The sequence below is a fragment of the Emys orbicularis genome, chromosome 1, assembly GCF_028017835.1.
Source record: "Emys orbicularis isolate rEmyOrb1 chromosome 1, rEmyOrb1.hap1, whole genome shotgun sequence".
Taxonomy (NCBI): domain Eukaryota; kingdom Metazoa; phylum Chordata; order Testudines; family Emydidae; genus Emys; species Emys orbicularis.
In genome coordinates, this window is record NC_088683.1 from 310,205,051 (window position 1) to 310,217,519 (window position 12,469).

Below are 12,469 nucleotides of genomic sequence, written 5' to 3' on the forward strand. Positions count from 1 at the left end.
CTAGAAGGTACCACTGTCTTGCTACACCTACTGGGTGCATTCCAAGAGTGTGAATATGCAAAGTCCATCTCAAAGAACTCCGGTTACAAGTAAGTAACCTTCTTTGTAGAGCTTTTGGGAAATGTAGTCTTCACTTGTGGCCTAACTCTGGATGTTACAGGAGAATAATGCTTACTCACCATTTGCAAAATGATTTGGAAGCTGTGGATGAAAAGTGCTGAGTAGTGTTAAATTCCATACATAAGTAGCTTTAAACACATAATGTCTAAAGACTTATACAGATAGTCTCTCATTAGTTTTCTGTTCATGTGGATTTTGTATGATGCAACTCCCCTTTCTTGGTATATAAACCATAGGTGTGCTTCCTGTTCTACTGTATAGCATATGTAGACTCTCTTCTTAAAACCACATCACCCTCTTTTGTGGCTTAAATGTAAAGGTCCGAAGTATTCTTTGGTTTTTAGTTACAACTTGTTCGTTTTTTTTTTAATCCTGTGGTAATGCTGACTGTCTCTACAGAATCTCATGTGAGTGCAATGTCTATTAATGGCTCAACTCGAGCTCCAAGGCGAGGTCAGAACAGGAGTACACGTACATCAAAACAAACTGAAACAGATACAAAAGTTATTGAAGTCCTTTGTAAAGAATATGGTTGTAACTTAGATGAGGTAAGATTTGTGCTTTTTGAAAAATTCACTATATTAGATCTTGGTGTAATGTCCATCAAGCAAGGCGAAATCCAAAAATATGATTAAAACCTGATATTCATTGAGGCAGTAGTAAACAATTTTTTAATTATTTTTTTTACCTGATCATCAGTCTGCTTAAATCCAGTGGTCAGTAGTGTTTTCCCTTTCTCAATATTTCTTCCTCTTGCTATTAGAGTGCATGCAGTTGCCTTTTGATATGGGAGACTAAACTGTGAAATAAAGCATCTAACTTAGTTTTTCTTCGAGTACTTGACATGTGGATTCTACTCATGGTGTGCCCCAGTGCAGCCGATTGCAATGTTTTCATTAGTAGTTTCCAGTAAGGGTTGTGCTCTCCTTCCCTAGGGTATAACAAGCTCAACAACCCCAACTGCCATTCAATTCCTTTGGACCACCCTAAGCATAGCAAATGGAACAACATTGATGTCCTATTTATAGTTACTTGTTAGGATAGTTTAATACTGAGTTACTGTGGCTTTAGTGTTTACTAGTGTGTGTGTTGCCTCTAATTTAAAAAAATATAATTCCTCCCTCTCCCCCTCCCAGTCAATTAGTAGGATTTTAGTCACATGAACAGTCGAACCCTCAGGCTTCTAAATTATGTGGGGGTGGGGGAGGGGCTATTCCCCCAACAGACGCTCATGACAGGTATCTTTACTGCCCAGGAGAAGAGCATGTTGTTAAATATGTGATCTTGAAATTTATTGAGAAGTGCACTCAGAAAGACAGTCCAGGTTAAAACTCTTCCTTATAGAAAAGTCCATGTGGGCACTTTCAGATTCTGAACAGAGACAGAGTCCAGAAAGTTCTTCAGTACCAGCACAATTCTTGAGTGCTCTGGTCACCAGGGATGGGACTCCTGAGTTTAAGAGGATCATGGAGACCTGAGGAGGTTTCCCAAACACTTTTGGAGCTGTCAGAGATCAGTGCTGTCTGACAAATGTGAAATTTAGGGAGCAGCGCTGAGCAACAGATTCAATCTCCAGTGCCTGACGAGAGAAGGCTTTCCTTGAAGTCTGCACTGAGGAAGACTGAGGGGGGGAGGGAAGTCTGCACTGAAGTCTGCACTGAGGGGGGGGAGGGATAGCTCAGTGGTTTGAGCATTGGCCTGCTAAACCCAGGGTTGTGAGTTCAATCCTTGAGGGGGCCACTTGGGGATCTGGGCAAAATCAGTACTTGGTCCTGCTAGTGAAGGCAGGGGGCTGGACTCGATGACCTTTCAAGGTCCCTTCCAGTTCTAGGAGATGGGATATCTCCATTAATTATTATTATAATTATTTAAGACTGTGCTGGAGCCTTCAATTCTTCATTGATGTAAAAGGCACTTGTGACGGGTTAGATCACAGAACCCCCCCCTTGGGAGCTGCCACCCGATGTGTCAAGACTACCTCTGCTCCTGCTTTCCCTGCCAGCTCGGGACCCCAGCACCCTGTCTTGCTAAGCCAGACACTCCCGTCTGCTCCAACAAAGACCCAGGGTCTGAATTACTTCCTCCAAAGCTGCAGGTTTACCTGAAAGCAGCTAACAGAACTGTTTCTGTCTTTAACACTCAAATGCCCAACTCCCAATGGGGTCTAAACCCAAATAAATCCGTTTTTTCCCTGTATAAAACGTATACAGGGTAAACTCATAAATTGTTCGCCCTCTATAACACTGAGAGAGAGAGAGAGATGCACAGTTGTTTGCTCCCCCAGGTATTAATACATACTCTGAGTTAATTAATAAATAAAAGGTGATTTTATTAAATCCAGAAAGTAGGATTTAAGTGGTTCCAAGTAGTAACAGACAGAACAAAGTAAGTTACCAAGCAAAATAAAATAAAACACGCAAATCTTTGTCTAATAAAACTGAATACAGATAATCTCACCCTCAGAGATGCTTCAGTAAGTTTTTTCCTCAGACTGGACATGTTCCAGGCCTGGGCACAATTCTTTCCCCTGGTACAGCTCTTGTTCCAGCTCAGGTGGTAGCTAGGGGATTCTTCATGATAGCTCCTCCTCCTTTGTCCTGTTCCACCCCTTGATATATCTTTTGCATAAGGCAGGAATCCTTTGTCCTTCTCTGGGTTCCCACCCCCTCCTTCTCAATGGAAAGACACTAGGTTAAAGATGGATTCCATTTCAGGTGACATGATCACATGTCACTGCAAGACTTCATTACCCACTTGCCAGCACACACGTATATAGGAAGACTTGCAGGTAAAACACAGCCAGCTGCAGACAATTGTCCTGGTTAATGGGAGTCATCAAGATTCCAAACCACCATTAATGGCCCACACTTTGCATAATTACAATAGGACCTCAGAGTTATATTTCATATTTCTAGTTTTAGGTACAAGAATGATACATTTATACAAATAGGATGATCACACTCAGTAGATTATAAGCTTTGTAATGATACCTTACAAGAGACCTTTTGCATGAAGCATATTCCAGTTACATTATATTCACTCATTAGCATATTTTTATAAAACCATATAGACTGCAATGTCACAGCACTCATAACAGATTTATTTGGGCATAAGCTTTCATGGATAAAAATCCACTTCTTCAGATGTATGGAGTGAAAATGTGGGTTTTTTACCCACGAAAGCTTATGCCCGAATAAATATGTTAGTCTTTAAGGTGTCACCGGACTCCTTGTTGTTTTTGTGGATACAGACTAACATGGTTACCCCTCAGAGATTACACATTTTCCTTCATCTGGGTGATGGGTTTGTACAAGGAAAATCTCGGGAACAGGTGACCTTAGAAGTGAAGAAGATCCTGTTTTCATCCTTAGGTTTGAAAATCAATTTAAAAAAAATAGAATCTGGTTCAGGTCTAGCTGATGGAATTTGTAGGGGCTCAACTAGATTCAATAGCAACAAGTGCATTTCTTCCACAGATTTCAGACCATAAGGCACTTTATCCTCTACTTTCAAAATCACACTCAGGCATCAGTGAAGATATTTCTCAAACTTCTAGACCATATGGTGTCACATAGCTTTGACTTCTTTGCCCATCTGTGATTGACCTTTTCAAGCTTGGATCAAGTCAATATACAAACCAAAAATGCACAACATAACTTGGACTCCTCACTTTCAGTGATCAGTTTTAAACTCTTTGAAATGATGGGACAACAAAAGAAAATGTACATGTGGGAATACCAGTTGCTGTTCCAATACCATCTACAATTCTGATGTATCCATGAAGCACTGGGGAGCACATATAGGTCTGATGCTGACTCAATCTGTGGCCTCATGGGGAGTCCTACATACACATAAATGTTTGAGTCTAGTAGCAAGGCATTTTTACCACTGATCAAAGATTCTTTCATCCAAATTCTCATAAACAACTGCACAGTAGCCCACTACATAAACAGAGAGGTGCCAGATCAGTTCTATGTCAAGAAGTTTCAGATCTGCAAGAATGGTGTATCCAGAATCGTATCAATTTGATAGCTCTCCACCTTGCAGGGGAGAACAGTGGCTTAGCAGACTCACTAAGCAGAAAAGTGACTGTCTCGTGAGTGGAGTTAAATTATTCATTATTGGCCAAATCTTCTAAAGGTGGGAGGGTTTCTCCAGATATACCTGTTGCTTCAAAGCATCTGTTTTGATCTCAAGCAGGAAAGAGTCTGGGATCTATAGTGGAAGCTTTCATGATTTGTTGGTCACTCCATTTAATGTATGCCTTTCCTCCGTTTTCTCTGACTCCAGGGGTGTTAAGGAAGATAAGGCAAGGAAGCTTGAGGTTATACTGATAGCTCCCACTTGTCCTTGCCAGTTCTGGTTTTTGTAACTCCTGATTTTGACCGATCGTCAATTTATCATGCTTCTGTTTCAGTACAACATGATATTGCAGAACCATGGCTTAGTTTTTCACCCAAATCCAGCATTGCTACATCTCATGGCTTGGGTGGTTTCTGGATGTCTTCATTAGGTAGAGAATATTCTTCAGAAGTGCAGAATAGCTTACTTCAGAGCAGGAAATAGTCTGCTTTCATTTTGAAGTATATGTAATTCTTGCAATCTCCTTATGGGTATTATTAAAGGGTCACATTACTTCTCAGTGTTCTAGTCCAAAAATCTTAGGTTATTTATTATATTTAAAACATTCCAGTTTGGTTCTTCAATTAAGGTAGATTTGGCAGTGCTATCAACTTTTCATCTGCTTATAGAAGGTTTTGGTTTTCTCTCATCAGTGAGCAGATTTCTGAGAGGCCTGTTTTTTTTTTTTTTCCCCTTCTATAAAAAAAGATTGCTCCAACATGGGATTTAAATCTAGTGCTTTCCCTTCTCTAATGGAACTCCCTTTTAAATTCTTTATCAATCTGTCCAATTCACTTTTAATCAATGAAGGTGGCATTATTAGTGGCAGTTACCTTAGCACGTAGGATAAATGAATTACAAGAATTAATGGTTAACCTTCCTTACACAGTTTTTCATATGGACAGGGTAACTGTGAGATGTCATCCATCTTTTATTCCAAAAATATTGTTGGACTGTCATATCAATTTCTTCTTTTACCAATTTTCTTTCCAAGACCTCGTTAGTCTCCAGCTGAAGCTAAATTACATACCTTGGCTGTGAAAAGATTCATTGTTCTACTCTCCGGATAGAACTAAATCTTCCTGTAAAACTTAAAGATTTTTTTATTGCTTATGGTAATAAATCCCAGGGAATGGCTGCTTCATCTCAAAATGGGTATCTGATTGTATTTGAAGTGCATATATTAAGTCCCCTTTCAAACATTTGAACTCATTCTACCAGAGCAGAAGAGACCTCAGTTTCATGTCTAAGTCAGGTACCAATACTGGAGACTTGCAGAGCAGTTACCTGAACTTTAGCTCAAATGCTTACAAAACATTATTTGTGAATGCTTCTAGTACAGGTGCCCATTTTGGAAGGGTGGTTTTGTAATCTTTTCCTCCCTCTTCCCCAAATAACTCTTAGCTCCCAACTCCATTTGAGGTTACTTCTAGCTGATCATCAACATTGGGATCCACATGTGCAGTACAAAGGAGGAACATCACTTTATCTAATAGTAACTGATTCTTCAAGATGTCTGCATGTGTGGATCCCAAGTCGTCCCCCTCCCTTCCCTGGAGCTTGGAGTCTTGGATTCTGAGCAGTGAAGAAACTGGGTGGCAATTGGGGTCATTGCTCACTTTATGCCCTCGGGAGAGGGAGTGCAAGGACTTGAGAAGTGTGAGCATGACTCTTACAGGATGCTGATAATGGAAACACCAAGCTATACTGCTGGGGCACTCTCACACTATGAATAGGATGCACATGTGAAGACATCTTAAAGAACCACAGACACTAAGGTAACTGCTCTTTTAATCCGCATATTAGCATGTAAGAGAGGGATATGATGAATATCTGCAGTCTACTGTGAACAGAAACTGAAGAAACTGGAGCTCGAAAGAGTACCTTCCCCCCCCCCCCCCCCCGTTTGACCCTTCCGTTTTTTAGCAGTGGATGTAGATGTTCACACACAGTTTAGTAATTAACTTAAATCTTCAGCTGTGTGGATAGTTCTTTATTTCTGACTGAATGTTTGAAATTAAGTACTATCTGAGGTAATTTAAGAATAGCTTATAACAGGGGTCGGCAACCTTTCAGAAGTGGTGTGCCGAGTCTTCATTTATTCACTCTAATTTAAGGTTTTGCTTGCCAGTAATACATTTTAACGTTTTTAGAAGGTCTCTTTCTATAAGTCTATAATATATAGCTAAACTATTGTTGTATGTAAAGTAAAAAAGGTTTTTAAAATGTTGTTTAAGAAGCTTCATTTAAAATTAAATTAAAATGCAGAGCCCCCCGGACTGGTGGCCAGGACCCGGGCAGTGTGAGTGCCACTGAAAATCAGCTCGCATGCCGCAGGTTGCCTACCCCTGGCTTATAATAAGCTTAACACAGTCAATTTGTTTTGCTGTCTTGTTTGTAAAAATAATGTATGTTTAGTACCTCTATACATTGGTAATGTTATGCCATTTTACTTTTTCCAGGTCAAAAATGTATATTTCACAAGCTTTATTCCGTTCTTGAATTCTGTTGGTATTGTAACTTCAAATGGACTTCCGGAGGTAATTAGAGTAATTAAAAATATTTGTTAAATATACTGTGGTTCATTCTAAAATGTTTAAGATCACGTAAGTGTCCTTTCACTGTACTGCAGTTCTAAAGTTGTCACTGGAAGAAGCCTATAATGGATTAAGGTGTGTTTCACAAGAAAAAGTGACTTAATAGGATTTCCAAGATTCACAACAGGCCTTTTGTTTAAGTGTCTTCTTAATATAGGATATACAGTTGTTTTTTTTAAATTTTATTTAAACTTTAAGAATGCGCTTCCTGGGGATGAACTTGTTACTCTTCTCAAAATGAAGTACAATTTTAAACCGTGCTTCATTCCTCTGATTTTAATAGGTTATTTAATGCTACAGCAATATAAAGGCTGCAAAATCAAGCAAATCTCTCTTAAAATTAATACTACACCTTCTCAATTTTAAATTTAATTCAACCTGGTTAATCTGCTCTTGGATATATAAATATCCTCAAGATTTAGGCTGTACTCTTGCAATTGACTAAACTGTGGACTGCTGTACCTCGCAGAGAGCCCTCTTCACTTCATTGGAGCTCAGTGTGGGTGCAGCAGTCTATCTACATGTATTACCATTGCCGGACTGAGGCCTTAAGCAGTAAGCATTTATGAAGCATAAGATGTATTAATTTGTTTTTTTTCAAATTGGATTAAAAATGGCCTTTACACAATTAAACCTACTGTGATTCAGTCTGTATTCGTGGCAAAGCTGGTAACTGGAAAATGTTTTATTGAAGCTGTTGTGTAAACCAGAATCTCCACACTTCCTGGAGAGCTATATTTTATTCAGGCTCTTAACAGGAATGAACAAAGCAAAAACATAGGACCCACTACAGACCTCTTCTGTCTTGAGTTCCAAGCCCACTACTACTTTGATAGTCTTTACCAACAGTAAACTTACAAGAAAAACAAAAACTGTTTAATCTGCTCTTGGATATATAAATATCCTCAAGCATAGGAGACTCACGCCTTCCAGCTCTGGCTGAACTTCCAGTCACACTCAGGCAAAGTTAGCACACTACATAGTTCCTAGCTGACAGATTAATGCAACCTACCTACAAAACAAATCCGTTGTTTACCTATTGCTAGTTCTACATAAACCTCTCACACAGAATTTTAACATCAAAACCACCTGAAAAACATTATCTCCCAAACTCTGTGAATGAGAATCATATGAGATGGTACTTCAAATTACTGCAAGATTACAAATTCTACCTTCTTTAAAAATACCATCATCACTGGATTCTCACTCTTCCAGAGTGAGGAACTCCAGAGATACCCCAAAATAAAGGACTATACACAGTGCAATAGGCAATGGTCAAATGAAGGCCTGTACAAAACTAGCAACAAATATTTCTCTCAGAATTTTCAGCCTTAGTTGTGATCAGTGCTATAGGACCTAGTAGCCAGGGCCGGCGCAACCCATTAGGCGATCTAGGCGGTCGCCTAGGGCGCTACAATTTGGGGGGCGGCGACCGCAGCAGTATTTCGGCGGCGGGACCTTCTGCTGCCTCTGTTGGGGGTGGCATTTCAGGGCAGGACCTTCCGCCGCCTAGGGCGGCAGGAAAGCTGGCGGTGCTCCTGCTAGTAGCGTGTGTCATTTCCATAAATAGCCGTTAGCATTGGATATAAATATATTTAGACTAAAATTCCTTTTTCAGAAGTAAGCAAAACTGCCTGGGCTGCTTAATGTTAATGTTTAAATCCCCCTATAGGTGTGCATGTGACATTCATACTTGTGGTAAATATGGGCGTTGGAGGTGAATTCACACTTACAGCTGCTGTTTTTGGTAAAAATTTGTGCTAGGTGAACAAGGCGGCAGCAGTAGCAGCCGCTGACTGGTTTATGATGTAAGGCTGATTTTCTGAAATGGAAAAGAAATCTATTTTAAAAAACCTTAATTTTCAGAAAATTGTGGGGTAGTAAATGCTTTCCTGCCAAAAGACACATGTTGAACAAGTTATGAACATACTGTATGAAAAGAGGGGGTTATAATGGAACTCTGAAGATAATCTGACTAGAGTAAAACATATAATTATATAATCATGGGGATAAATGATGTGTTACAGCTGAGATTTGCCTGGAGCAGCTGAGAGTGGAGAATTAAAAGTGGCGCTAAGCATCCCAATCTTGGGACTGGCTGGGCATATCTCAGCCTCACGTGCAGCTTAGGTTTGGTCTCCACTCAAATTATATTGCCATAGCTACGTTGGTCAGGGGTGTGCAAAAAACACACCTGTGACTGACATAGTTATGCTGATAAAACCCCCAGCATACAAGCCACTATGTTGATGGAAGAATGCTTCTATGGACATAGCTGTGTCACTCAGGGAGATGGTGTCCCTACAGCAACAGAAAAACTACTGATGTAAGCTGTGTCTACACTAGGAGGCTATGTTGTCATTGACGTCTACACTATGGAGCCTTAGCCTTAGAGTGGTCTGTCTTCTATGCTATCTGGGGATTGGTAGAGCACAGCAGGAATCTGGGCACACATCCTGCCTCCAGCATGCTGAAGCGTATTATGGGGGTAGGTGGCATAGAGCCAGTTGAGCTGACTCTATGCCACCTGTGAGCATCCTCTGATAGCTGCCTAAGATGTGTTTATAGCCATACAGGAGCAGTGCAAAAACTGGAGTAGGGGCCAATATCTGGCCAGTAACTTTAACCCCCTCTCCCCCAACTCCTATGTTGATGCTCAGTTTTAAAAAAAAAATAGAAAAACAAAAAAACTGTGCAGTCTTGAAGCTTCATAAACATACTGCATATAATTGCCTAGGGATTTTTTAAAAGAAATAAGACAAGGTCACACAGTGGAGAGATCTAATAGCTGCCAGAAAACCTGCTCTTGGGTCATGGATTTCAAACTTCCTGGCCTCTGAGGCACCAGTGCATTCTGGAGCTCCAAACCTAAGAGCTTGGGAGATTTGAATTGAATCGGTGATTGCTTCTTTCCCTATCCAGCCAGACCCTGCTCTCACAGCACAGAGCTCCAGATATATAGAAAGGTCTTCCCAGGAGTCAGTGTATTTTAAAAAATGCCACTTATTTGTAGGCACACCATTCCTACTCTCTAAAAGACTTGGCCCATTTCAATGAAATTTCAGCTATTTTCAGGGCTCCAGGAGAAATTTCTGAGGAAATGTGGGCTCCAAACTTCAATTTTTCCATCTCGTAATAGGCTGCTGCAGGGGCCAGGGGCAGGGCCAATGGCATCAGCTGCCAAAGCCCAGCTGCCCTGGGGACCGGTGCTGGGAGCAGCGGCTGCTCTGGCTGCCCCAGGGGCGGCTGCCCAAGCAATGGCCGGTGTTGCGGTCCCTGGGGCCACCTGAGCAGCTGGCCCCCAAGCCAGCTGCTTGGGCGGCCCTAGCATCAGCCACACTGGCCGCTGCACAAGTCACGGAATCCGTGACTTCTGCGACCTCCGTGACAGACACAGAGCCCTAATTATATGTATAGTGAAATTACTTTGGGAATTGAGAGATTTGTGTCAAAATAAATTAAATATCTATATTAAAATACAGAATGAAACCTTCCTCTCCCTAGTTCATGAATACAATATTCAATACATTCTCAGAATTGATCCTGTAAGAATAAAACTTTCACATTTTTCAGGTTGAGGATCTCTCGAGACAATATGAAGAGCTTTACCTGAAAAATAAAGATATAGATGCACGATTATTTCTGGATAATGATGAAACTTTACAGCGTAATCACATAGAATGGTAACACTCTCTTCTTAATTCTTTTTACTTCTATATGATATATAAAGATAGCCTAAAAGGTTTTACTGTTCTGTCTGGTCACTTTTTACACTGGAAATTCAGGTCCTGTCTAGCCTGAAAGTCTGTTTGTTTGTTTGTTTGTTTGTTTGTTTGTTTTTTAGGCTTGTTAGTCAGGTAACACATTTTTAATCACTGTCCTGGCCGGTCTAAACTAGGTGCTAACTGATATGTAAAAACATATTAACATATTCACTAACATATTTTAACATTGCTTATTTTCCCATTCTACACAAGTCCCTGGAGTCATGAGTGCAAGTTGAGCAATTGAGAGAGGAATGGGTTCTCAGGGCTTGTCTACATTGCCCCACAGTTTGGCCTACAGGAGTGAGTGCAACCAAAGTGCTGCACTGTAACTCCTCCATGTGGACTCTGCAGGCATGAGTTTTAGTTCATGCTCACAGTGCCCACACCCAGGAGTTATAGTGCAGCACTTTGGTGTGCACTGTTATTTACACCCTCCCTAAGCTGAACTGCAGGGCTGTGTAGACAAAACCTTTAGTTACATTATCTCAGACTTGTTAGTTAACTCCTGTTGAACTTCAGTGGTTAATGTTTTGGAGAAAGGACGTCTTTAAAAGTTCAGCACTTTTGTTCCTTCAATGAAGGTGTGAGAGCTTGCAATATGCATCCTCTAAAGCAGTGGGTATGCCTGAAGAATGCCCTGGTTTAGGCTTGTTAGTCAGGTAACACATACCGGACTAAACTGACATAGTTAAGCCAGGGAAAACCCTTAATACAGCTGCACATAGACAGTTTAAACCCGTTTTTTATCTATTTAGCTTAAATCAGTAATTTACAGACAATGAAAAATGGGAGCTGCTGGATACTGAGCTCTCCTGAAAATCTGGTGCACAGATTTTTTTTTTTTCCAGCAGCTTAAAAAAATTATTTTAGAAAACCTCTTTGAGACTTGCTATATTTAAAGATCAGTACTCCATAACGTTTTGCTTTTTCCCCTTCTATAGCTCGCAGTTGGAACGAACACCAAGGAAAAACAACCCAGATGAAGAGCTTAATCTTATACTTCCACAGACTCCAGTTCGGTATGAAGCATTTAAAAAAGTTGTATCCATTTGTTTTTACTTGAATTGGAATTTTCTAAAAATTGTTGAACTGAAGAATGTAGCAGTCCTGATTTTAAGATCACTTTAAAACAAGGACCCATTCCTGTAAGGTGTTGACAGCCTCCTGAGAAGTGCTGAGTGCCTTCAACTCCCATTTCCCTTGAGATCCGTGGGAGTTGAGAGCACTTGGGCAGCTCTGAATACATTGCAGGTTTGATACCCTAAATATAAAGGGAGCATGAGTTATATGTGTAAAATAGATCCGTGTGCCTGAAAGTGTGAAAATGAACTTCCTTAAATGTGCTGCTCATTCTCTGCATCACTGAAGTGCATTTTAATAAAACATTTTCTTCCATGCTTGCTGTGTAAAGATTTATGACTTTTTAGTATTCTGTGGGGAGAGAATTTAAAGTATCATACACTTATTTACTACTTTCATTTTCACATGCTAGTAAAGATACTGCACTGACAAGAAATAAATTCTTGCTACTCTTTACTGTTGCAGAACCTATATAGTTGTGGGAGAGAAGCTGGAAGCTCTAGATTTGCACATCTGGAATAAAATGCAACTAAAAGCGAATTGAAGAATCTTTATTACTTGTTACGATTTTCTAACCAGAAAGAACTCAGCTTGACTTTCAGTTCCCAGGTCTAGTTTGCAGTTTTGTGAGTTAGACTGTCTCTTAATTTATAAACTCCGCATATTTCGTAAGGAAGCTGTTGACAGACACACTTCATGATGCCGTTTGTGTCATCACTTTTCAAATTACAACAGCATTTTAAAACAAAGTACATGGCTTGTGAAAGGTTAAGATTCACATCC

At 40.2% G+C, this 12,469-nt stretch overlaps 1 protein-coding gene across 3 annotated transcripts in view; it reads left to right on the top strand.

The window, feature by feature from the left end:
* Window positions 1-12,469, top strand: part of RB1 (RB transcriptional corepressor 1) — a 165,401-nt gene that overhangs the window by 47,420 nt on the left and 105,512 nt on the right. For all 3 annotated transcript variants that reach the window (XM_065416876.1, XM_065416893.1, XM_065416885.1), the window contains 4 exons: window positions 520-668; window positions 6,705-6,782; window positions 10,413-10,522; window positions 11,548-11,625. In XM_065416876.1, the coding sequence (XP_065272948.1) occupies window positions 520-668; window positions 6,705-6,782; window positions 10,413-10,522; window positions 11,548-11,625 (415 nt within the window). The remainder of the gene's footprint in view (window positions 1-519; window positions 669-6,704; window positions 6,783-10,412; window positions 10,523-11,547; window positions 11,626-12,469) is intronic.